At 39.7% G+C, this 27,363-nt stretch overlaps 1 protein-coding gene across 1 annotated transcript; it reads left to right on the top strand.

Moving 5' to 3' along the window:
• Nucleotides 1–356: 356 nt before the first annotated feature.
• PCSK1 (proprotein convertase subtilisin/kexin type 1) lies at nt 357–26,253 on the top strand. The gene is made up of 14 exons (XM_066338377.1): nt 357–539; nt 1,964–2,068; nt 5,436–5,546; nt 7,752–7,898; nt 8,348–8,424; nt 10,014–10,102; nt 14,226–14,398; nt 16,497–16,709; nt 17,893–17,993; nt 18,945–19,178; nt 20,332–20,489; nt 21,917–22,050; nt 23,544–23,705; nt 25,248–26,253. Exons 1-14 carry the CDS (start codon nt 357–359, stop codon nt 25,611–25,613), a joined length of 2,253 nt encoding a protein of 750 aa, XP_066194474.1. The 3' UTR covers nt 25,614–26,253.
• Nucleotides 26,254–27,363: the final 1,110 nt, after the last annotated feature.

Below are 27,363 nucleotides of genomic sequence, written 5' to 3' on the forward strand. Positions count from 1 at the left end.
AGACCGCGCGTCCCCCGTCCTGCCGAGCCGCCGCCACCCCCCTATCCCCACCCCGGCCCCGCCGGGCTTCGCCCCCGCGCCCCCGCCTCCATCCTGCTCACTTCCGCGCCCCCCCCAGGAATTTCCCCCCGCCTCCCCCCCGCCTCGGGGGCCAGGTACACTTGACGTCAGGATGGCTGTCGTCGTTTTGACGTGTAAACACTCATTTCCATTCCGGCTCCGGAGGGTCTGTGAGCCTCGGGCAGCCGCGCCGGCAGGGAGGCAGGCAGGGCTCTTTTCCGCGCTATCGCGTAGCAACGCTGCGCCGCATCCCGCCCGCATCCCGCCCGTCCGCAACCCTCCCGCGTCCCGCGGCCATGGCCAGGCGGCGCTGGGCCGGCCGGTGCGCGGCCCTGGCCCTGCTCCTAGCAGCCTGGTGCCTGCCCCAAGGAGGCAGCGCCGGGCGGCTCTTCCTAAACGAGTGGGCAGCGGAGATCCCGGCCGGCCCCGACGCTGCCAGAGCCATCGCGGACGAGCTGGACTATGACCTGGTGGGGCAGGTACAGCCGGGCGGGGGATGTCGCCGCGGCGCATCCCGCAGGATGCGACGGGGCTCCTTTCCCATCCCGCGAGACTCCTTCCCTCCCCTCTCCCTCAAACTTGTGCCCAGCTGCCGCCCGCGGGGTTCCGGGGAGTATAAAGCTCCTCGTCCCCCACCGCAGCCTCCCAGGGCCCGGGTCCGCCCTTGGAACCAGCTCAGGGACGGCTCTTTCAGAGGGAAAGGGGCAGGGCGACTCGGCTCTTCCTCGGGGGATCGGGCGGGGACCTCCGGCTCTCCTTGACGGGAGCGAGCAGGTCGCTCCCATTCTCTTAGGCGGGACTGGGCAGGCTCGGGCGGGGTCCGGCTCTCTCTGTAGGGCTCCAGGCAGGGCAGCTGGCTCTCCCTGAGGAGATCGACCGGGCACCCTGCTGTGCCACAGGGGGCTGGGCAGGGCGCTTGGCTCTCCCCCGGCAGTGCGGTCAGGAGGAGGAGAGCGTGGACGGTCCCGGCTGCGGCCCCGCGCCGCCTCCGCCCCGCCGGCTGCATCACCATCGCGGGGCTTCTCTCCAGCCATCCCTCGGGCGCTTTTTTGGGATGCCATGACGTCAGCGTTGTCAGGGATGAGTAACCGCCGTGAGGGAGCAGCTTCGTCTCACCTCCCGGCGAGGGTCCTGTGCCAGGCACAGCGTCCCCCAGAGCTGGGACCCTGCTGCCTCCGGCCCAGCCCCGTGGTCGGGGTCAGCTCCCCCTCCGTGCCGCCGGTGCTGTCCGTAGCCTCCTCTGGCCACCTGCCCAGCTTTGCATTAGGGCACGGCCGTGTTCTCCTCTCCCCCAAACCAGTAGGTGTGATCCAGCCTCTGTGGGCTCAGTCCTTCTGACTTTGTAGCTGGTGTATTTGCCCCCACAGCTATCAAAGAGCCCGTCCTTAGGGGAGTGGGGTGTTCAAAGTCAGGGGGATGCACTGGCTTGCCTGGTAGCTGGCTACTGAGCAAGTGAAAATGCTGCTACAGTGGGTGCCTGTACAAACCAGTTTCTCTGTGTGGTGTCCGAAGCCATGCAAACTTTTCACACCTGTCCAGCTGACACCTAGGAAAAGTAGATAAAACTAATGTGCAATCTATCCACCGAAATGTGGCTGTGCCAAGGTGTGTCCATGAGTGTAGTGGTAACTAGTACAGGTGCTTGTAACTTGAGTATTGTAGTAGTAATGTCTGCACTTGAGTAGCCCAAATGAAATACTCCCCTAGACTCTTCTAGCAGCACACAGGCTGAGAGAAGCAGTTGTTACTTGGAGAGTTCCTTGTTTGGGTTAAAATATCTAAGGGCTAGTTTCTTGTTCTTTTGTCTTTTAGGCAGAGTGAATTCTTTCAGGTTTTGATTGTTATTACTTGCTCACAGTGGGGAAATATCTCCTGATAATTAAAGCATGCCTGTGTCTTACAGATTGGATCACTGAAAAATCACTACTTATTCAGACATAAAAGTCACCCAAGACGATCCCGAAGAAGTGCTATCCATATCACTAAGAGACTTTCTGATGATGAGCGGGTAAGTGTTAAATTTATTATTTTAAAATTTTTTTTATTCTGTCTCCTTACTGCTATCTTCACAGGCAGGCCTTCCTCATTTTGCAAGTCTAATATATTCAGCCATCCATACTCGCGCTGATTAATACTTGACTATTCTGTCATTCACATCAGAATCTGACCCTCCCTTACCACATATTTTACAAGAGCTTTCCAATGTAGGATTTAACATGTGCAGCACCAGAATTTCAGATGTTGATGTGCCACTGATGAAAATGTGAACAGGGAACCAAGGGGCTGGATGCAGAGTAAAAATCCATAGATACACTAAGTTTAATTAGGCTATGTCTGCGCAATTACCATGTGAATTAGGTTTGATTTAAAGTAACTGAATATTAAGTTAAAAAAAAAAAAAAAAGGTAGGAGAAAAGGGCTGAGGTCCTGGTGGATTGGCTTCTATGACAACCTAAAATCCCATCTCAAAGGATCCAATGCACATTGCAGACTTGCAGTCTTTTGTTACAATGATATGCCACTCCACTCAGAGAACAGGCAAAATCGGGAGACAGGGGTCTGAAGTACAACCCATTGGTGAAGCGGACTCCTTGTTTGTCTGGCTTTATTTCAGAGAGAAGCATTTCTGTTTGTAGGCATAATGAAAAGCTGGGGTGCATGACAAATTGAAAGAGCAAACCAGAAAGCTGTCAGCCTTTCTTACAAACTATTTTCTGGGAAATGTCACAACAAAAACATTTCATTTTAACATCAGCATTGTTGCAGCAATCACTGTGACAATATGAGCTGTCCAAACCATGAAGTAACCTAGTTGTCAAAATCAGCAAATTATCATATAAGGACAAATCACTTCAGAATGAGTAATCTTCTATCTGGAGGTTTTAGATGCAAATGTCAGCTAGGAGGAAATATTCTGTGTGGCAGGACAGGGTATTTTTTTTGCCTGTTTTGTTTCAAAACTGTACACTCTGATCTATTTCCTTGTGAACAGGAACTGGTATAAAAAAGTTAAAGCTGATGTAATCCTAACTTGGGGATGTTCAAACCTGCAGATTCAGTCTAAACCAGTTCCAATTTATGTCTATGTGTATGACCAGATGTCCCATGTTATTGTAATGTGATGTTCAGGAACAGAGTTTTGGGTACAGTCTCTCTCTTTTTTGGGCTTACTGCATCAAATGAACCTGTTACATGGGGAAGAATGAGATTGTTCATACATCACATTCTAAAATTGTAGCAGAATGGAAGTGTATTATATTTCTACCAGACATTATTGCATCCTTGCATTCTTAGATTCAAAGTGCTGCAGGTGATTTGCTAAATTTACTCCAATTTCCATTTTATTTACCATCCAGTATGCAAATTAACTCTGTGAATAAATCAGATGTAATTATGCATTATGTAAGTGTATAAACACAAAGCAATCATGCAATGTTGTGCAGTTATACACGGACATTTGCTCTAAAGAGCTGCTTTTGTTCAGTGGCAGCCTACTTAAAAAGATGTAGATTCAACCTTTTAAAAGGGAGAGAAAAGAGAATCCTGTTTTTGTTTGTATAACGCCTTCATGGATTTTACGGTATGTTAAGTGTGAAAGCTGTGGTAAAACTTGGCTCTAATCTGAATATTTATCTGAATATTTATCTGCTTCCTATAGTGTTTGTTGTAAAACAGATAAAGGCTGTGAATACATTAAAGGAATAAAATTATCTGGTTACCTAACTTCTAGTATTTGCACTAGTTTACAAATCTACTTTCTTGCAAGTGTACTTGAATTGAGATTTTTTTAACCGCTTCATGTATCAGTGATTGGAGAGCTGGCATGAGGCCTTCAGGTTTTGCTGGAGATGAATGGTTGGAACCTCACCCAACTGCTGAGTAACAAACTTTGGCTTGTTTGCCTGACATACGTGCTTGGGAGTTTCAGCTCATTTCCCTTCAGTGCACTTGCTCACCATCAAAAAAGAATAACAAGCATGGAAGTGGTCAATTGCCAGTTACTGTTAGATGGTGAAGAGGTCAAGCTTTGCTGTGGGCAGGAAAGAAAGATAGAGGTAATTGCTCCAGCATGTGCACATGTTGGCCTGAGATATCAATAGGGCAGTTTAAAATACCTGTGTTTGCATGGTAATTTTCTATGACCAAGATTTGTAGGGGCTTGGGACTAAATATATAGCAAAGAGAATAATGAATGTACCTAGTGCAGCTACCATTTTAAAAGATTTATGTTCTTGTAGTGAAATTCATTAGGCTTTCATTAGAAAATTGCATTTTAATCAAATCATACTTTTAAATTGTATCTTCTGAGTAATTTTTTTTTTCAAATATGGTGATAGATGTCAGGATCATAAAGCTGCTCAATCAAGGTAGATAAAAGGAACAGAATCTATTCAGAGGTTGAAAGTAAAAGATTAGATCCAAGGCACCTCCATGTGAGGCTTGTCACAGGATCTTGGCAATCTTGCTGAACCTGAGTTTGCATTGCCTGCTTGGAATTTGGATGAAAAGGAACAACAGTATCTGCATCAGAGTGACCACACAAGGACCAGCTATGAATAATGTTTTATTCCCTTTCCAAAAGGAGCACACAGCAGAGAGAGAGGCATCATCGTAAGGATTTTATTTGAACTAGGTTCACTAATACATTCAAGCGTGATACACATTTAAAACACAACCTAGTGCCTTAGAGACTGCTGTGTCTGTGCACAAAGGCTGTGCAACTCGTTTGATGCTTTCTCAAAGCATGCTGGAGCGTTTTGGCTTTCAGTTGCCTTAAGTGGAATTATTCTGGTGATGAAGTTAGTCTAATTTTCATAGCTTGCTAGTTAACCACTCTTAAAAACATCACTAGGAAGGAGACTTGGAGGTCCAGCTGGTCTGTGGGTGACAGCATCATTATGATTGCTAGACAAAAGCCAGAGATAATATTTCTTCTTTCTTTCTCATTCCCAGTAGAGAGTGAATAAAAGATAAGTAGGAAAAAGAAGCAGGCCATGGTTTTCCTTGTTTCAGTAAGCACCATTACTTAGATGACCTAGCCATACTACATGGTTTTATTCGATGTAAAAACATGTAAAAAGGCTTCTGATTTAAAAACTAACTTTCTACTTTGATGTAAAAATTCACAGGAGTTCTTTGTTAACTTGTTCTTAAAGATTTTCTGTAAATTGATTTAGAGTATTGTGATTTCACCAAGTTTTCTTCCCTAAATCTCACTGTACTATAGTTTAAGTAATCCTCTTCTCTGTACCAAATGTTACTCATTTTGCTTTAGGCACCAAAATTTCTCTGTGTGACGAAAGTCTTTATAATCTCAGTTAAGAAAGTCTCAAATTAAAGAGGTTCATTTGTCATATTTTTATAAATAATTATAGGTTTCTTGGGCAGAGCAGCAGTATGAAAAAAGGCGAACTAAGCGTGCCTCTGTGAGAGACTCAGCAGAAAGTCTTTTCAACGACCCTATGTGGAATCAGCAGTGGTATCTGGTAAGAATTTGTTGCCTTGTGGAACTGGGGAAGGTGGTTGTGCCATTATTTTACCAGTATCAAGGTGATTGCACTGAAGGGAATAAATTAAGGGTCCCTTTGGTTAGTGTATGCTGTCAAAATGAGTGATCTCTGTGCATACCATTTTCAGGAAACCTTTTTTCTTCTGTGGAGTGTCACTTCTACAAACATTCTAGATGCCAATTCAGCTGCTGTTTAGTATTGGGGGGTGGGGGACGTGATATCACAAATTCTTAACAGTTAAAAACCACTTTAATGATAATTTAAAAATATTTGCTGGTTTTGTGTAAGAAGTCCATTAACATATCTGAAGCTGGCCATGTATTTATTTATTAAAATTGGTAGTGTAGAATACATATACCAGGTGGAAACAAAAGCATCTTTGTGAATGTGACAGGCACGTTCAGACACATAGACTAGGATTTATATACTAGAGGGTCTCTAAAGCTTGAAACCTGAGGAAAAAAATTTCCTGGGCTCCATAGTTTCTTTTTGTGTGTGTCATTTGAGAAAGTTGACAATTTAGATTTTACATGGTTTGTTCCAAGAGCCTGCATTTCCACTGTGCATCTAGCTGTACCTTCAATCTAGGATTCATTGCTTTCACTCAGAAAGCGTAGAGATGGGATTAAAGACAGGTATAACAAATCCAAAAAAAGGGGCTTGAGTAGCTGGAAGTACTTTTCCTCAGTTCATCTTGGAGAAATCATACCAAATTCTAGGCTGCTTTCCTTCATTTCAGCTAGGGAAGATAAGTTATAAAACACATTGCCTAAAATATTTCCATGAAGATTCCTGCAGACTTCTTTTGAACAGAAGAAAAATTGCTATCTCTGAGAATTTTGCTTTTCTTTGAAGCAGAATGTGAGTTTTATTCCTTGTCTGTATCTAAAAAAGCAGGACATTTCCAAGATGTCTATACTAGGCAAATACACAAACACATGAAAGATTCATAAAAGCAGTCTGGGAAAAAAAAAACCTGGCAATGTTCTGCTCTCCAGGAGATCTAGTTCTTTTCCCCTTCTACTTATGGTTTTCACTACTTTTCCCTCTAGTTTTCACACATGAGAAACAAAAACATGCTGCTTACCCTTGTTCAAAATGCACATTAAATTTTTCTGATTAAATGCATAAATGTGTTAGATATTTTCTTCCAAAGTATGTTTTTGCCTTGTAGTGAATAGTTGACTATTACCTCATTTTTATGATTTGTTGGCAACAATTTCAGCGCTATCCAGTGTACCTTCACACATCACCAGGAAGAAATATTTGATGGATTCAAGAGAATAAAACATAAAATCTCAAATAATTTCCTGAATGGAAGCATCTAGATACAGATAGCAAAAAATAAAAGAAATGTCGTCTCTATAATAAATTTCTTTTCCTAAGCCTTGTATTTTATAAAGTATGTCTTTGGAAACAAGGACCTAAACAAACCTGCCATCAGCTAACATAATGGTGCACAGGGAAACAGAAAGAAAGTGCTTCTTTTTACATCTATGCTTTTATGTGGGCTGTAAGAGTGTTTTCTAAATTAGATGTATGTACTGCTCACTTAGTGTTAGAAGGGGAAAATGGGCCATTTAGGAGATACTCTTCAAAAAATTTGCTGCGGAAGAGATGGCTATATATGATTCATGCTTCCAGCTGATTTACCACAGGAACAGCAATGATAGTAAAGAGAAGATTGTGATTCAACACAGTTGTTCCCAACCAAATGACTACCTTAATTGTTTATACATTAATTATTTTGCTCTGGCTAACTTTTATGTCCAAGGAGAAGACACACTTGGAGGACATCCAGTTCCCTGCACTGTGGGCACTGTCTTGGCTCCTCATCAAATGGCAAGAACAAACATTAGCAGGTCTGATTATTAACCCAGTGTTCCAAGATCCATCGGTACATTCCCACCACTCCTTTCAGTTTTTGCTGCCTACATACCAAAAATACAAGATGTTTTTTGTTCAGAAGTGATCTTCTGGGATATTCAAGCAGTGGGGTAAATCTTTCAGTGCCACAAGTATTTAATGAGACTAAGTTTTGTTTCGTATTTGCAAAATTTGAGCAAAATATATAAGTTCAGGCTGAAATTGTTTATTACAGCATCTTTAAAATATGACTTTGGATCTGTTTGGTATAAATGGATAAAGTATTGATGTATTTTAATCCCTTCTGTCCCACAGCAAGATACAAGAATTACTCCATCCCTGCCCAAACTGGATCTCCATGTTATTCCTGTGTGGCAAAAAGGATTTACAGGCAAGGGAGTTGTCATCACAGTTCTGGACGATGGATTGGAGTGGAATCACACTGACATCTATGCTAACTATGTAAGTTTGAGCATTAGAATGCTATGGAATAGGTTAACCAATTGTAGATTTGATAAAGGGACACTCCCCAGCTCATTGTCTGTTCTGTATGGCAGTTTCCACAGTATAGAGACTGAAATATGTGCCTTAGGCATGATTTGGAACCTGGTCTGTGTCACAGGAAGCTGAATGTTATTCAGCAATGGTAGTGGGGTGGATATTTTGTTGTTTTGTTTTTCCTTCAGTAGATTTAGTTCCCAGACACATTTGTATGCAGTGGTATAATGCTAAATTATTAAAGATCCATGCAAAGGTTATGGAGTTGTTAATAGCCATCAAATTCTACCAGCTTGATTGCTGCCAATATGAGGCACATCAAATAAATAAATACAGACTCCAGAACACAAGCAATTTAGAAATGCCTTTTCTAGTTGTCTGAATTGATTCTGCTTTTCTTTTTATACATGTAGGACCCAAGGGCAAGTTATGATTTCAACGACAATGATCATGATCCCTTTCCTAGATATGACCCAACAAATGAAAACAAGTGAGTAGCTTCGCAGTTGTCTGAAGAGAACAAAACATTACGGTGTCAGTTTGTGTTAGAAGATACAAGTGGAGAAATTTCTGTGTATGTCTCATGTGGCAATTATTTAATGAGAGGAAGAATTTGTGTAACAGAATCACTAGATGGTTGAGCATGGAAGGGACTTCTGAAGGTCATCTGCTCAAGCAGGGAGCTCTAGAGCCTGCTGCTCAGGATATCAGGATGGCTTTTGAATGCTTCCAAGGAGACAGAGGCCACAACTTCCCTGGGCAACCTGTGGCAGTGCTCAGTTGCCCTCAATGTAAAGAATCACTACTTGGTGTTCAGAAGGAACCTTCTGCATTCCAGTTTGCAGGAACATTCTCACATAATGCTGGTATAAACACTGGGATAAAATTCCCAGATTAAGAACTTCATAATTGTAAACTCCTTATGACGCCTGAATTTCTTCATGTCTTTGCATGTGTAAAGTGCTGATGTGTTTCTGTAAGATGAAGGAAATAATCCATTCATGTGTCTCTGTGTGTTTCTGAAATGGTATTTCCCAAAGTATGTTTTTACTTCAATTGCCTTCTTTGCACTGGGAATTACAAACCAAAAAAAGTCTCTTGATGGGTCTGTCAGACCTGAGCACACCAATTGTAGTCCAGTTATGAATTTTGTCCATAAGAAAGAGAACATGAGGGACCTCCTTAGAAGCTGGTACGCAAAATAGTCAATTTCTTAAACAAATTAGGATGCCGCTACTCAGTACAGATAGAAAGAAACTGATGCATTACTTCCCTGTTTTCTATCAGACAATACAGTAGTATTCACAACATAAATCATTGTATGAGGGAAAAAAAGGTCAGTCTAAGGATAAAAATCCCATGAATAAGACATTTGAAAAATGGCATTTCTACTTTGTTACAGTGTTATTTTAGAGAAATTGGCCACTATCCTCCTGTTATGATGTCATTATCTCTTAAATCTAACTGTATTGCCTCTAATCTTTATTAATAAGTTAATGGAATTCTGCCCAGAAGCGTTGAAGCATGTGAGTAACAATCTGTAGCATTACATTATACAACACTCTTACCTTGAGATTTACAGGAAGGCTTTCTGCATTGAGGAATTAGAATCACCCATGGAAAAAAAAAAGAATTGCGTAAAAAAGAGTTTGTTACAAAAAAGAATTAGCAGTGGATATACTTTAAAGGCTCATTTTCTGAAATCTTAAATAAATGAAGTCATTTAGGAAAATAGTATCTAAACGTGTATTTCTGTCTGAAGATAGCTTCTTAGCCCCATAATGTTATGCCACTTTTTCACTCTACTAAAATACTGGTATCTACAGTGAGAGCAAGGAAAGCATTTATCATCTCATGAAAATGTTCCTTTGAGCTTTAAGTAGGTAAAATTATATTTAATGAAACTTAGGAAAAATAAGTATTTTTTGTATCATGTAGGTACAGCTCAAAAGCTCTTCAATAAGTGCATTGCATTCATTGAAAGGAAGAATTTGAGCAAATCAAGGTCCTTGATGAGTCTTTCTGTACAATGGAGCAAAACTGTAATCATGTGTTCTTTGTTCTTGCTGTATTTTTCAGGCATGGGACACGGTGTGCAGGAGAAATTGCCATGCAAGCCAACAATAGAAAATGTGGAGTTGGAGTAGCCTACAACTCCAGGGTTGGAGGTAAGGAAACAAAAATAATTAGGTGTTTAATATGAATGGAAACAAGACAGATACTGAGTGTTGCCAGATACCATTAATCTGAAATATGAATGATTGGTCTTTCTCGGAAAACATTTATCTTGCAGTATTATGAGCTTCAAAATCCTGTCTAACAACAGTGCTAAGCGACACCTATAATCACAGGATTTTTTAATAAAGTCTGGAATTTGATTATGAATAGGTAAGTATAATATATAACAACAGCAGCAACAGTGTAGGCCGGGATGATGATGATTATGGTAATAGTAATGAAACTAGTAATCATAATGTTAATAATATTAACAACAACTAATAATATTAACAACAACAACAACAATAGCAACAACTTATAGTTTACCTAGAGTTAAGACAATATCTTTTAAGGAATGAAGGACTAATTACTTGTTAGTGTTTATCCAGGGGAGGAGAAAGATTGAGTAGAGTGAAAGTAGGAGTACACAAAATTATACACATCTGTATTTGCAGCATATTTTTCCATTTCCACTAGCACATTCAAAAGGTCATGTCAGTCACGTTATGCAAGCTGCTGTCCTTTTTTGTTTCAACACCTTCCTTCTCTACTGTCACTGTAAGTTAAATCTGAAAACAAGTAGAGTATTTCTTGCCCATTGATCAATATTGTTGTTTTGTTTTTTCATCAGTGACTCAATCTGTTCATTGTTTATGAAATAATCATGATGCAAGTATCAGTTGCAAATGGTTATTTAGCTCAGGGGAAGTTATTTGTACAGTCCTACTTTTTCCATTATTCACTCTTCTTCCTTTTAAACTAGGGGATGATGAGTGGCAATTGACGCCCATAACTGTCATTCCCACCATTTCAATGTGGTGTTTTGAGGGCTCCCAGTTACTCCACTGAGCTGTCATGGATGTCAGCTTTGCAGTTTGCCTTTGCCATAATGCATTATGCTGTCATGATCTGTTTAAATAAAATATCTCACTCATAGTATGAAGATGTCAAGTTTTCAAAGGAAGGCAAAAGGAGTGAAGCTGCAAAGATGTCTGAACTCCCACTGTGCCCATATATTAAGGCTCTTGCATCTACAGAGGAGGTTCTTCCACAACTATTTGCATATGATCTGTGCTCATTTGCAAATGCAAAGTACAGATCTGTGTGGGATGATTTATCTAGAAAAGGGAAATAACAGCAGGAAAAGCAGTTCAGCAATCCACATTACCCTGCAAGCAGCATACACTTTGGTGAGGGAGGAGGAAGGATGGAAAAATGTGGTGGTTTAGCAAAGTGTGATGAAAACCATCACAAAAAATTGAAAGAAATTGTAAACTGTTAGATGTGACCAGACTGATTAAGACAGGTGTGGAAGAAAAATATGTTCAAAGAGCAGTGGAAGATAAGAGAGGTCCTCAAAAGATTCAGATAAATTCGGAGTGACTAAACACTGGAAGATTTTTTTGATGATCCAAGTTCTACAGGATTATTTCTCCAGAGGCTGTTTCTTCTCCCCGCCCCCCCCCCCCCCCCCCCCTTTAAATCCATAAAAAGACACATTGCATACTTTTGCTTGACATTAGTTCAGGATGACTTCATTAAGTGGCTGTTTGCTTGTAGCAGTTGCCATACTGGACAAATCCAGTGGTCCAGCCACAATGGACAATGAAACCCTGACAATGTGGAATACCTTGTTCTCCAGCCTTCAGCATCATAGGTTGGTTTGCCTTTGCTTTGAGGGGTAAACCAAAACATTCCTTTAAGTTTCTTTGTTGTTTGTTTTCTGTGAAAATACTGAGTTTATCAATCCTGATTGTTCTCTCCAGTCACATCAATGCCTGGGCCTATTCTGAAGTGTTAACTAGACTCCCCAATACTTTGTGGCTGTGAGAACCATGGGCTTCTCTGTGCAGTGTGTGAAGAAAAAATATTCTTAATGCCAGTTTTCAAAATGACACTTTTCAGTGTCCTTTAACAATCACCTCTTGGTCTGTGTGGGGCTGAAAAATGTGTGTCAATCACCTCTGGTATAATGCAGGGTGTGTGTATTTTCATGCATACCTGACCATACCACTGTGTTATGATATTTCCATGGCCCTGCCATGGAAATTAAATGATTAAGAAGCTGCATTTTACAAAGAACTGGGCTGAGAGTTCATGCACAGTGACACGTTGCTGAAAATTGCTTTCTGTCAGGTAGATATGTGTGTCTGAAATGACCTTGGGCTTTGACTGCCTTTGGTTTTGCGGGACTGATGATGGGGGCAAGAATAAAAAAGAGTTTATGCAAGAGGACATAATTGGAATCTGCTTAGGGGAATGTCACTACAGTCATCAAATCCCTGGGCTGACTTGAACTATCAGGGTTTCTGATGATCAGGAAGGCAAGACAGTGATTTTTTCCATGAACTGTTTTCATCAGTGTGGAGACATTTTTCTTGGGGTGTTGGGGGCTTTTTGTTTTGTTTGGGGGGTTTTGGGTTGCTTTTTCTTTTTATGTTTTTTTGGTTGGTTAGTTTTTGTTTGGTTGGTTTTTGTTGTTTTTTGGTTTGTTTTGGTTTTTTCCTTCTTACATTATTTATTTGCAGACATGTCTTTTCTTTTTCCGGGGGAAGTATCTGCACACTACTCCTTACATTCCCTCTATCTCATTATGTGTTGCAAGCTCTCACCTGGGGCTTGCAGTCACTTTCACACAGGCAGATCTTTGCTGGCATGAGAGAATCTGGCAATTCTGAGCCAACAGAAAAAAGAGTAATCCAGCCATTCTCAGTTTAAGACAATACAGGGTAAGTGGTGTTTTCAGTACCTGAGGCACAGGATATACCTCGGTGCTTTTCCCAGCTTTATGAGTGATAGTGGAGAGCTGTGGTAGAGCGGATTAACTCCTTTGTCTGATTTTAGCACTAATGAATATGAAATAATAAAGCTCAGCTTTATCTCAGAGGAATTAGGATTATTAAGAGACCAACCATTTGGGAAAAGAGCTATGCTTGCAGTCTTTTTTTCTCTGCTTGATAGCATGAAAAAAAGAACAAGAACAGGACACTTAGCTGCAAGGGTAAGGAGGTTTGGGTATTTTGTGGTTGGTCCCCCCCCCCTCCCCCCCCCCCCCCCCCCCCCCCCCCAATGACTACATTTTGCTTGATGTTCTTTGACAAAATCCCTGTTTTGTGGAAAGAACTAGAAAAGGAGTACTCATAATTTCCCAACTGCCAGCAATGGTGCAGCTGTAGTAGTACTAACCTGCCAAATCCAAGGGAACCCAGACGTTTTTATTGCTTGTAAACACAGGCTGAATACTGACTGCTGTGGCACTTATATTGCTGCTGTTGCTGTAAGAGCCATGCCACCGTGATAATTTTGCCAGATTTCTGCTTTTTCTGCCGTCTTCCAGCACTGGACATTGGTAGCAGCCCCACTGCAGAGCTGTGGCTTTGCACAGCAAAGGATCCACTAAGTCCAGGCTTGCTCTGAAGGAGATTAGATCATGCAGCTCCTAATAAATTGCTAATGACTAGATATCTCTGGATTTCTCACAATAGAAAAACAGTGAAATTTTTTTTTTTCTGTGGTGGAGAGCTGGTGAAATTGCAGTGTCACAGAGACAGCAAAACCTTTAATGACTGTGAGGGCCAAGTGCTTTGATCAGAACATTCCGAACTATGTCTTTGAACTAAAGCTCTTAGAACTCTTAAAGATGAAAGTAATGTTGGTAAAACTTATTTTATTTCAGTGGCATTTTAATAGTTTGAGAAGTCTTTGTTGCAGATGTAAGAGAAGAAGTAGGAAGAAAGAGAATGCAGTAAGAAAAAACAGGAGCAGTAGGCAAGATATCGTCGTCTTGGGTCTCTGTAGAAGGAGAGAAAAAAGTAAATAGGAGGCCAATGAGATTTTAAGTTGTTTGTTTTTACATTTGTAGAGAAACACTGAGCTTTGCAAATAAAATCTAACTGTACTGTACACTGACAGGTGCTGTCCTGGATATTGCTTACATGAACAGCAGTTGGCTGTGGTTGCAGTACTTGTGGCATAATTTTACTGCAAACATTAAAACCAGCTAACAAAGACAAGGAGGAGGGAATAGAAAGTAATCCAGTTTTGTCAGTCTTCTTGGTTTTTTTTTCTCTGAAGGTATACGAATGCTGGATGGAATAGTCACTGATGCTATTGAGGCCAGTTCAATTGGTTTCAGTCCAGAACATGTGGATATCTACAGTGCAAGCTGGGGCCCTAATGATGATGGTAAAACTGTGGAGGGACCTGGGAGACTGGCACAGAAGGCTTTCGAGTATGGGATAAACCAGGTATGATACCAGGTTTCTCTTTTACTTCAGAGAAAAAGAAAGCAAAAATTTGGCAGAGAATTTTAAAATGGTTGATACCAGTGAAAAAAATGAAAATTGTTTGTGCTGTCTTTTCTCAAATGTATTTGAATGGACATGATATATTTTATTAGTACAGGTGAGACAAATTTCCAGCTAGAAAGGACTTTTAAGATAACACCACTAGGGCTCTCTAAACTGTTTTTAGCTACTAATCTTCATAGATAAGCTTTTTTTACATCCTTAATTTTGCTGCTTTTGTCTTAGCCTACATCCACCTTTCTCTGCTGCTTCTTTTACACTGAACAGTAATTGGATTTCTGCACTGAAAGCCATAACATTTAATACAAAATTCCTACTTCATGAACATTTTGCTGTGTGAAGTAGTGATGCATTTCAGCACCCTGTTGATGAGCTTGTATTGTGCTAATTGCATTAATTTATAAATTGGTGCATGTCATGATCCAATTAAAATGCAAATAGTAGAAATGCAGGAGGAAGAGTACTGTGAGCAATATTTTTATAGGTTTTCTTTTTTTTATGTTACATTCTTTGGATCTATTTGGACGATAAATAGGGTGCAAACTGAGAGCTGCCATGGATTTTTTTAGTAAACTACTCTAGTTTTTGCCAATGAGGTGAAAAGATGTCTAAAGATGGACAGGTACTTATAAAGAGAGGAAGACTGAATCATAGAGGGGAGATGAGAGAAATAGCTTGAAGAACAAGCAAACAGAAAATTTTGTATAAAGGGCAATTAATAACAGTAGGCAGAAGGAGAAAAGGAGAGAACAATTCAAATGCTAACAGCTGACAAAGATACTGTGAGGGAATAATGGAGACTGAGAGGAGAGTGCTCACGACATGTTATATGCCCTTAGGTAGGTAGCAAGAGTAGAGGGAGAGTTAAAGGTGAAAATAAGGCAACAAATATTCATTGGTTTTACTCTGAAAAAGCAGGTTCTTTGGTGGAGAATGTATCTTTTTTACAGTTTGTTTTGGTTCTAATGGAGGGGGAAAAGTACCTATTTGTCTCTCAGGATTCAAGGATTCTTTTTGCAAAGGTCTCCATTCTGCCTAAAGTCAGCCAGTGTTGGGATTGACAAGCTCTAATTACTGGATTCTTCACTGCTATTCTGGTGGAGCACCTGAGCACAGGCTTAACCTGAAGAACCAAGGAAATGTTACCATCACTTTAAGTGAAATCAGAGCAGGTGTTGGGATACACCAGTGATTTCTGGAATGAAGCCTTTGTTTCCAAAGACACTATATAATTTTCTGCAGTTGAGGTGGCTTGTCTTTTCAAACTTAAAACTTGTATTGCAGAGTGCATCTTACTTGTCTTTGCTTTTAATGTTTTAACTGCTGCAAATTTCTTAGCATTTGCATAAATAACTTCTTATCTCATCTGAGTGTAATGATAAAAAAAATACTTGTATTCAAACTACTGCGGAATATTAAAATGTGATGTATTAATAATGAACATGTATGTGCATACATATTAATAATGAACAACACATGAACTTTTGCTTGTCACATGAAACATTTTTTTTCCTGTAAAGAACTAGTAGAGCTTAAGATTGCATAGTGATGCATGTTTCCTCTGAGATGTTTTATCTGCTTATGCCTGGAGGCTCGTGATGCTGACCCATGGATCTGTGAGAGAAGGGAGGGTATTCAGTGTGCCCATCATTCATACCCCTAACCCATACCTCTGTGAGTACAGGAAAGGCAATTTTTCTAGAAATGGTGAGGATCAAACAGCAGCATGTGGAAAGATTTACTTATTGAGTACAGACTCTGTTTTTAACTTGAAAACCTGAGGAAAGCTGCTGTATCTGGAACACTAAACCAAGGCCAGTGGGATTAAGAGTTGTGCTATAGCGTGAGCAGTGGGATATGTCAAACAGCTGGTTTATTTTGTCTCTGTCTTCTACAGTGCTTTTGGAAATTGCTCCTGTTTTATGTTTGCTATATTTGGCTTTTTGAGGGAAAGAGTTGTTAAAGATACATTGTGAGATCTGAAATCTCTTTGATAACCATGCATTTCCTTTTTTCTTTTTTTTTTTTTCCCCCTTAGGGCCGAAATGGGAAAGGCTCCATTTTCGTGTGGGCTTCAGGGAATGGAGGTCGTCAGGGTGACAACTGTGACTGTGATGGTTATACTGACAGCATCTACACCATCTCCATTAGCAGTGCTTCTCAGCAAGGGCTTTCACCCTGGTATGCAGAGAAGTGCTCTTCAACTCTGGCCACAGCATACAGCAGTGGGGATTATACTGACCAAAGAATTGTAAGTTGCTTTTACCAGTTTCAGAACAAATACAAAGGTATGATATACGCAGATAATAAATGAAACCTCTTAAATGCTTGGCTTTGAGTGCCTGCTTTATGTTATGTGTTACGTGCTTAGTGCTTTTGTCTGGAAATTTTAAGGGCTTTGTAATCCAAAAAGTGGTTGTATTCCTGTATTCTTCTACCTTAAAGCAATGGTTAAACAAAATAATTTTGTTGATGCAGTTAAATCAACATGCTGATATGTCTGCAGTTTGTGAGGGCTGTTTGTGTATGAAAGTGGTCTCTGCATGGTTTGATAAGGAACTGTTCTTCACAAAGAGCAAATGAATAGAAATGAAGAGACATTCAGAGTAAAATGAAAATCTGTGATGGCAGGGACTCTGTTATACCTTCGCCATTACGTCTTCTAAGCAAGAGACAGCAACAGCAGTGCTTCCAAACCTTCCAAACTCAGGAAGCAAATATACCAATCTGTGTGCCTTCCTTAATTGTGCTGAAGAAAATTGCTGTGGCACAATAATGCTGAAATACCTGTAATTTCTGTCCAGCTCTGGTAGATACTAATTTTACAATACACTACACTGATGGGGATTAAAACAGTGTCATTCCAAGTTAGCCTGGACATCAGTTGTTACTAAGTGGCTTCTCTTTATAGTTGAGATTTAGATAATGGGCAGATGAGTTTGGTGCTTATTCATTGCAAATTATAGTTCTTCTGCTGAAGAAGGAGCAGAACACCAATACTAATCCTATGAGTAATTTCCTAGTAAGCAGTAATTTTAAATGTTCTAGGCTCAACACAATGATCTGTTTTCATGATTCACCAGTAAGCCTGAAACACTTATTGTGAAACCTTAGATTAAAATAAGATACTCAGTGTGGGAGTATTTTGTTCCAACACAAAACGTAATACTAAAAAAAAGATACTAAAGTTATAATTGAAGTAAAAAAAGTGGATTGAAATATGAACAGATTTATACACTCATCACTTTTTTGCTGGTGAAGACTGTATTAATACGCACCAAGTAAGGGACACATAGTTATGTTTCTGAGTATGGATATGACTGTATTTACACTGTTTATTTATGCTTTTTGTTTTGTTTGTTTTGGGTTTTTTGTTTTGGGGTTTTGTGGGTTTTGTTTGTTTTTGCTTTTGCTTTTGTTTCATTTTCGGTCAGACAAGTGTTGATCTTCACAATGAATGTACAGAAACTCACACAGGGACCTCTGCATCCGCACCTCTGGCAGCAGGAATTTTTGCTCTGGCGCTGGAAGCAAAGTAAGATGTCACACCATTACCTTTGAAACTCCCCTCTATCAACCACGCCACCACCTTCCCCAAAAGGCCTGTTTTAACAAATTCTACCTCATACTGCAGCTCCACTTTTTGTCAGTCAGACTTGCTCAGGCTGATGACTAAAAGGAAGCAGCTACTTGCCCCAACACCTTCCTAGAAAAGCAGAACCTGTGTGAATAAATCATGGTGACTGAGGAATATTTTGTGTATTGGCAACAGCATTTACTGATTTCTGGTCACCTAAAAGTGAGGGTGCACATGGATTCAGAAGAATGTGATTTGAAGACAATAGCCTGCAGGAGTTTAAACTAAGCCTCAGCCAATTTACAGAAAAATTTCTGCCAGTGATGAGGCATAAAAGGGAAGGTGCCCAAGCTTGTCTGTCAGAACAGACAGGCAGCAGCCATGTTTGGCTCCTTTAGGGCAGGTAGCCAGAATTTAGGTCTTAGGGAAGCTAAGAAAAGACAGGACAATAACCTTTTTTCACAGGAAACACTTTAGGCAGTGATGCATAGGTTTAATACTTGTATGGCATAGATTCAGCTCAGTTTTCTGCTGTGCACCCCTTTGGTGACATGAGCCAAGACAATTAGGTATTTCAAATGGTAGGGTGAGTCATAGATGGAAACATATACCCAGTTTTCAAAGTCCAGGTCCTAAAAAGATGGGTGGGAAATTCTAGTATTGCTAGCTAACTTTAAATGCCTGAATTGTTTTGGAGGATTTGACTCTATGCTTGCTAGATACCTGTTTTTCATGCACACAGAGATCTTGTCTGCCTGGAGGAGTATTGTGAGGATAAATTCAACATGCTGTGTGTATGAAACAGTGGGATGCCATATACATTCAAAGCACTTTCTGTTTCAGTCTAATCATTGATATAAAAATGGTAAATAACCCTGAAACTACTAACCAGGGACATTTTCCAAACAGCCCAGATCTAACATGGAGGGATATGCAGCACTTGGTAGTGTGGACTTCAGAATACGATCCACTGGCTGGAAATCCAGGATGGAAAAAAAATGGAGCAGGACTGATGGTCAACAGCCGATTTGGGTTTGGGCTACTCAATGCCAATGCCTTAGTGGATTTAGCTGATCCCAAAAGATGGAAACATGTCCCAGAAAAGAGAGAGTGTATTGTCAAAGACAAGAGCTTCGAACCCAGGTAAGGGTTTGCATTACCAGGCTGGTGTCTATTGTAATAGAGCCTGAAGGATCATGTTCTTCACAGATTGCTCTGAATGAGAATAAGGGAATTCTTTTGACTCATTTAGTTTTGCCAGACTGTATTCTCCAGAGGCAAGCAAGCAGCATTTGCTTCTTGGTTTGGATTTTTTAGTGTAAGACTTATAGAAATTACTAGTATGAAGCCTTAACAACGACTAAGATTATTATATCTGCTTGTGCAGACAGTGTATGAAAGGATGATACTGTGAGGCTGAGCCAAATCAGCAAAGCTGTGAATTTTTAGACAACCATCAGACGACACATAAAAAGATACAGATGTCTCATAAAGATTTTTAAAAAATAAAAGTGTCTTAATGGGTCTCAACGATTCTTCTCCTTTGAGAGGCTTGGATATGTCGAAATCAGGGTGATATATTGAGTTTTAGTCATGTCTGTAGCATTTCCCTTAGAAACACAAGTGTCCCAAAGGCTCACTAAAAGTCTTACCAGCCATGTGCCAATAGCACAGTGAGCCTGAACAGACAGATTAATTATCATTAGTCACTGAACTGGCTAATCAATAAGGATAGCTAGACTCTTTTTGTCCTCACATGTCCTCATACGGAGTTTTATCCAGAAAAAATTATCTATTTCAAAGGCTGAAATTATACCATGTGAATGCAACAAAGGTCTGTCTGCAGAAACATTGTGCAGTGTTTTGGAGAGTCGCTGATTGGTAATCTTATTCTTTATGCTATCATACTGTCAAGTTGTTTTGATGGACTCTGTCTTTTTCACAAAAGGTTGACCCTCTACTGATGTATGTCACACTTGCTTTCTATGTGTTCTTATTGCCGTCCTGTAAGTTACATTAAGAAAACAAAGATTCCGTGATCCTGAGTTTAGAATTATTTATGTGGTGATTTAGATTCCCATTCTCTTTGGAATTAATGGGAACTGTGCAGAGAAAGCTATGCAGAGTCTGTCTCTGTGCAGAGCATGAACAGCCGACATTACCTTTTTTTGTTGAGTTGGCATTGAGTCTTCCTTTCTCATCATTCTGAAGTAGCTGTTGAACATGTTATTAACATTTGATGATCCAGAATCAAAAGTTCCTTTGGGCAATCAAAGAACTGCTTCAATTTTGACAGATTATTAAGAGCAAATGAGGAAGTCATCATTGAAATTCCCACAAAAGCCTGTGAGGGTCAAGAGAACTCCATTGCATCTCTGGAGCATGTGCAGCTTGAGGCAACGATTGAGTATTCCCGTAGAGGTGATCTTCATGTCACTCTTGTTTCTCCATCAGGTACGGGAGGCAAAGACACATTTTGTTGGTGTTTCTGTGGTCTATAGGATTTACTTAATGAAAAAAAGTGGTTTTCAGTGGTTAAAGAGAGCTAAATATATCACCAAACAAATTCAGTGAGGATAAGGCATCCAGGGACCTATAGAGACCCCTCTTCCATCTTCACCTGTTTTGGTTATTTTTGTGAAAAGAGGTTTGAAAATCATACTTCAGAAAATGAAGGCACAGAACGTTTTCAGAGGAAACTGGATCTGTGAAACCTCGGGGTTTCCTGGAAGACAGTGAATTACAGATCAATAATTCTTATCAAACTTCCTGTGATTTAGCAGTCTAATGGAAAACTGAGGATATCTGATTCCTTAGGTTTCATTTCATGCATCTCCCCACCAGTGTATATAAAAAAACCAGTGTTTTTGTTAGGCACCTTAGTACAACTCTACTAAATGAGCTAGAATATAGCAAGCTGTCTTGATAATGCCCTGAAACAACACAATAAGACAAAAAGTATTATAAACAACTAAGAGTAAAATCTGTTAGATCAACTGGCATTAATAGGGGAAAACCAACAAGCTTTCACATATGAATTTAAATATCAGGCTGATCTAATTTCTCTGTTTCTAGGTAGCAGTCATCAAGTACTGCTGCTTCCACTGCATTATCATTTTGCTTTCATGGTTAAATTGGTTTTCCCTTGTTTCTTGCTGCTTTTTTACTTTCCTGCAAAACATTAGTAGCAAATGTATGACATTCCTTTTCTATATTTATGGTGTTACCTTTAAATATATCTCTAAATTGTGACAAGGCTTCTTGGGGCATCACTGCTCCTTATAACGTAAATATTGCTCCCTTGCTTTTTTCCTTATATGTGAACAAGCTAAACAAATTTTCTCCTGTGGAGTGAAACCTCTTTTGCTGCAGAAATGCTTTGTGAGCTGCAGCATTTTTGTAATAATAACAATGCGAATGTTTTTTTCCTGCTGTTGGAGGCTGTAACAATATACATTCACTCACCAAAAAAAACCTAAACCAGTGATGAAATCATGATGAGACTGTGGTTTCATAATACTGCATGAGCTGGTTTGCCTTCAAAACTTCAATTTCAGAAGTTTCTTGAACTTCTCAGTGGTAGGAAAGACTGGTTGTGTCTGACATCTTCTCCTTATGCTTCTTTTATGTGCATTCACTACCTTTTTGGGCCAGAGATAGAAGACTGAACAAGATGTACCTTCTTGGTGTGACCTACCAACTTATGCATGCCTAAAGCACCGCTATAAAAATAATTACAGGAGCCACTGCTAAAGGAGCCACTGCTGAACAGTGTATTTTCCAGGTCACCTCTGCTCTAGGCAGTGTGCAAGGTGACAAATATGAAAAGTAGAAACAGGCAGTGCATGGACAATGAGAGTGTTCATCTTACACCCACACAGGGACCAGCACTGTCTTACTGGCTGAGAGAGAGAGAGACAAATCTCCAAATGGCTTCAAGAACTGGGACTTCATGTCTGTCCACACATGGGGGGAAAATCCAGCAGGCACCTGGATTTTAAGAATTACTGATATGGTAAGTATGCCTGTATGCTAAATTGCTGTCTTTGGGAGCCAACACAGCTGAAATGATTACTCATCACTACAAAGATATCCAGCTGGTTTAATGATTAAAAAAAAAAGGAAGGGTCAGATCGTCTTGTTCTTTATGTAAGTGCAAAGCACCATTCTCGTTTCACTGACAAGCACCTGTCAAAAAAATTTCATGACTGTGTTTTGCAGACACACGTCACCAAAATTAATCACTTAATAAAGTTTTCTGTGATTCTTGGGTTGAAATATGAAATCAAATTAACATATGGCTAACTGGAAATTTTTTTCTGCAGAAAAGAATACAGCATGGATCTAGTCTTGTCTTGGTCCATTTACACAGTTTTCATTAACTGAAAACCTTTTGAATTAATGATTTTGGGGGGAATCTCAGCAACTGTCTCTGATGTATATGTTTCCCAAATTTCTTTCTGAGAGTATCTAGTGCTGAACAATGTTTAAGGATTAAAGCCAGGTAGTCTACAGATATGAAATAAATCAATTTACTAAAGCCAGGTGTGGATAATTGTCTTACTGTCTTGCAACATTAAGACACCAAAATTAAGCTGGTCAGTAGGCAACTGAAAAATAATTCCCTTCAAAGAGAGCGTGATCAGGCTCACTCATCTCATTGAACTTGTCTGTTAATAAGCTTGTTCTTAGGGGTCAGATCTTGGCAAAAACTGAAAGCTTCCTATTAGACATTGAACCTTCTGCCCTTGTTGGCCTCAAATTGTAAACAGGAGGGTGTTGCCAAGAACTGAGCAGATGGACAAGGCACCAGGAGTAAATATTACTATCAGCAGTGTAGTGTTAATGCTGTGGGCTTATAGATAACCCCATGGTTACAGATGAATGCATTTTTGTGGAACAAAGTTAAGAAAAGCATTTTGTTTGTAAAATAAAGCAAGATCTTTGTCAACTCTTTCTTCATTTCGCTGGTTTTTTCTATTTGCCATACTTGTCTTTTCCACTTTCTACTTCTGAAGTACTACAATGAAAATTTATAAACAAACATTTGCTGCTTGCTTCCGCGCACTGTATTTCAGATTGCTGTATGTGTGTTGTACACCACATAGTAGCAAAGAATAGTATTTCACATTTCTAATAGTAACTTTTATAAGGAAATTACCAAGAAGTGACCCAGTGAGCAAGTACAAATGATGCACAATACTACTTCAGTTACTTCTAGCATTCTGTGTAATGACAAAATGCCATTGATTCTTACATGATGAATTAATAATTATGTTACATCAAAATGTAAATATTTTGAGTGGTGAAGCTATTGTATTAAATCCCACATTCTAATATACTCTGTCTCTACTAATATGTGGTTTTGTGCTTATGAATCATATTCTATAGGTAGGTATTGAAAGCCTGATAGTTTGCTTTGATCGCTTCTGTGTACTTTGCATTCAAGTGTCTATTTTGATCTTTTGTGTCCTGAGAACCTGTTCTAATCTCACGCTTGTTTTTCAGTCCAGACGAATAAAAAATGAGGGAAGGATTGTAAACTGGAAATTGATTTTGCATGGGACTGCTATCCAGCCTGAACACATGAAGCAGCCACGTGTGTATACATCCTACAATGCTGTGCAGAATGACAGAAGAGGTGTGGAGAAGATGACGGATCTTGTAGAGGTAGAGTTATATTACATTTATTCCTTATGTGTTTTTCAGTTTATGAGGTGGTGGGGTTTTTTGTTTTGTTTTGTTTTGGTTTGGTTTTTTGTTTTTGTTTTGGTTTGGTTTTGTTTTTCCTAGTAAGAAGAGATAAACTCATTTTGTATTCACTTCGTCTAACCCCTGGCCGCTTTTGAGTGTATATCATAATTTTGCACATGTCAACAACTAATATTTTTATTAGTCTCTGTTTTCAAATTGCAAAATTTAAAGGGTTTAGGATGATAACAGGAAATTGCTCCTAAAGCAAGGAACTGTATGGCTTATGCAGTTGAGTGGCAGAAGGAGGGAGGAATACAGCTCTGACAGACACACTAAATTTATGTAGTCTTACTGAGAACAAGTGTCACATTCTAAAGGAACTTTGCTTGCTGGAGTGCTTCTAGTGAGTTTGGAAGATTTTTCAAGAACAAAGGGCTTGACAGAAGTCAGGGACTCATTGATTCAAAAGGCTTGGCTCAGTGAATCTGTTACTGTCAGATCCTTTCTGTTTACACTACAGATAACAGTACTTTAAAAATATGACAAGGCAGAGTGACCCTGGGTTTCAGGATGCACAGGATGGTAGTAATGCACATTGTCAATGTGCTTGATTACATCAACAGATTCAGAAAATAATCCCATCACTTCAAATTGTCTCCCCATTAAGTAATTAGGACATCCATAAAGCACAGATAGTTTACCCTTCCTCAGACAGGTTATGAAAGGTGGGCGTGATAGTGGTCTTTAAATCCATTACATAAATATTCCCTGGGCCAGCAGCCATGGGCAATAGTATTAACTGGAAGAAAATAAAAGTTGATTCAGCAGGTGCTGTAGGAGAAAATAGATAGACATGGTAAAAACTACATGAACATAAAATGAGTGTTCAGTTAGAAATACAGTTCTCAGTTGAATGAGGAAGCTCTGCAGGCATATACTAACATTGAAACAAGATCTTGCCTCCCACCAACTGCTCTGTCAACCTATACTTGGGATTGCTCTTCCAAGATCTCCTAGATATGTATTATGATCACCCATTAGCCATACCTCACTGTCTTTTTCTTGGGTGAGATCATCTACAGAGAAAGGTGCATGAAAACATTAGTTCTGTCCTTTTCTTCAGAGTACAAGGCACAATCAGAGCTGCCATGATCATTGCATATGTGTTTCCTTCATTTTGAGTGCTGTGTTCTGTGGCACAACCAGAAATATCTCTTAAGACTGGAACAAATGCTGGTATAAAATGACCAGTATCCTGCCAGTGTGGAATCCTGCCAATGTGGAATCTGAACTTATAAATGCCTGTATTGTGGGAGGACTATTTTATACAGTATAGTCCTTTTGATATTTTGTTTTGGTTGATAATGGCCTGCTTGTTTTCTAGATGCCTAAGTGGCTCTTGAATGGAAAAATAACATTTCCCCACACCTAGATGGGGATCACCAAGGAGAACAAACCTTAATCCAGTCAGTCTTTCATTGACACTTGACTTTTTTTTCATGCTAATCTATGTTCTAGGACCATACCACACTGGAGAGCCTGAGTGAAAAACCCAAAGCCAGAGAAGACACCAGCAGCAGCAGGAGTGACAAAGCAGAAGATAAAATCCCATCAGAGGCCATGCTGCATTTACTGCAAAGTGCTTTTAGCAGACAGATGGATCAGAAGCAACTGCCAAAGAAGACTGCAAGTGAGAAGTTAAACATTCCATATGAACACTTCTATCAAGCCCTCAAAAAATTGAACAAGCCCTCCCAGTTGAGAGGCTCAGAAGAAAGTCTATACAGTGACTACGTTGATCTTTTTTACAATGCCAAACCCTACAAGCATAGAGATGATAGACTGCTGCAAGCATTGGTTGATATCATAAATGAAGGAAATTAACCGTAGGGTATGGCACTGAGTTGGAAATATTGATTCTCCCCACCTGTAGTTTTTTTTTCCAAAATGCTGTGTATGCTCTAGTTGTGTGATTGCTGCTTTGATTGCTTCTTATTTAATACAAATATCAAGAAAGGGAAAAAATGTGTGCAAGGGGATAAGGCAGGAAAATTACACTTTTTAGTATTATCTTTTTCAAAACCTCTCCTCAGAGTAGATTTGGCCCCTCAGGCATGAAATGCAATAGTATTCCCCTGAAAACTATAATACTCTATTTTAAACAATTTTCATATTACTTATTCTTCCACCTTCTTCACTTCAGTATGCAGTAGGATTCAAAACCTGAATTACCAAGCAGTTTTGAACCAAACTGCCAAAGCTATGGGGATATATTCTCATCCATGGATTTGTTGTGAATATTTCAGTCTTTGTTATATTTGTCATTTATTCTGATTTAATACTTGCAGCCAGCACTGTTTCCATCATAGGTGTTTTGTTCCTTCTCCAAACAATTTTCCCTTGTCCTTCTGTTCTCCTGTAAAGGAACATCTGGGAGGCTGGGGTTGGACTGGGGTATCAGTGAACACTGATGAAATTATTTACAATTTAGACTACAGACAGGAATAAACTAATAAAAAAGACCCCCAGACCATGGAATGGCATCCTCTCAAGCTGACCTGGAACTTACCCAAGTGAAGTGCCTGAATTATGAGCCTAGTCTTTCTAGGCCCTATGTGTTTAATGAGGACAGAGTCTCACTTCAGAGCACTTGGCTTTCTTTTCACCAGTTATGAATCACCTGATGGAGTACTGATCTATTTGTGCCAATTATATGAGCTTTAGGGTCCAACCTCCTACCTGTGGAGCCTCAGTTAGGTCTCCGAAGTAGTACAGCTGCCTTCTGAGATGCCTACATCTGCAAGTAGTCAGGGCAAGTGGAATAGAAAGGGTAGCTGGAAAAGAAAGGCTCACCCAAAGACTGTAAAATTCCCAAAACATCTCAGAAGACAAGGCAAAACTGTCTGAGATTTATTTAAAAAAAGAAAAAAAGTACCCTGAGAAGGGTGAGCATGGAATGTGGAGTGAGAAGAAAAGATTGAGGCAGAGATGGCTGTCAGAAAGCAACTAGTGTGAGCAACACCTGAACATTAGCAGTTTTCCACACATGCCTCTTTAAATAGAGTCAAAATGATATATTATTTTGCTTCTAATAATAATAAAAAAAAAAAAAAAGAAAAAAAAAAGAGAGAGAGAGAGAGCTAAAGTAAGCCATGCTCAGAAAAGGTAGGGGATTTAGAACGAGGAAATGAAGATTCCCAAGGGATAGTTATCTCACTGAAGTGCTAAAGAAAACCCAAAAAAGTGCTGACTGCATTTTATTTTTCTTCCTCTTCTCTACTATTGAAATGTGTTTTGCTGACTCTCTACAAATATTTGATTAGATTCTTCTTCACTGTCTATTCCTTAAAATTACGGGAATGTCTCTAGGACAGGAATTTTACATTTTGCTCATAATCCTTCAGTTCAAATAAAGGTTTTTCAAACTTCACACTAAATTCTGTAATATAAAGGTAAAACTATTTACTGTAACTAATTAAGTCTTCTGTGGAGAAAAAGACTTCTCTTAAGACAACCTTGAAGATTGTCTTACCAAATGTAAGATATAAAAAACATTCTTTGTGGTGGCTTTATGCCCATCTTGGGCTTAGCCTGCCTTTTTGCCAGTTTAAAACTGGCAAAATAAAGGATGCTT

Source organism: Sylvia atricapilla, chromosome Z, assembly GCF_009819655.1.
Source record: "Sylvia atricapilla isolate bSylAtr1 chromosome Z, bSylAtr1.pri, whole genome shotgun sequence".
In the NCBI taxonomy this organism is placed as follows: Eukaryota; Metazoa; Chordata; class Aves; order Passeriformes; family Sylviidae; genus Sylvia; species Sylvia atricapilla.

What these genes read in the sequence shown, in the direction of transcription:
- PCSK1 (XM_066338377.1), top strand. Translation starts at nt 357, where the DNA reads ATGGCCAGGCGGCGCTGGGCCGGCCGGTGCGCGGCCCTGGCCCTGCTC. An exon ending in GCTCTGGCGCTGGAAGCAAA is followed by an intron (nt 17,994 to 18,944) that starts GTAAGATGTCAC and finishes TTTTCCAAACAG; the next exon opens with CCCAGATCTAACATGGAGGG. An exon ending in CACTCTTGTTTCTCCATCAG is followed by an intron (nt 20,490 to 21,916) that starts GTACGGGAGGCA and finishes ACACCCACACAG; the next exon opens with GGACCAGCACTGTCTTACTG.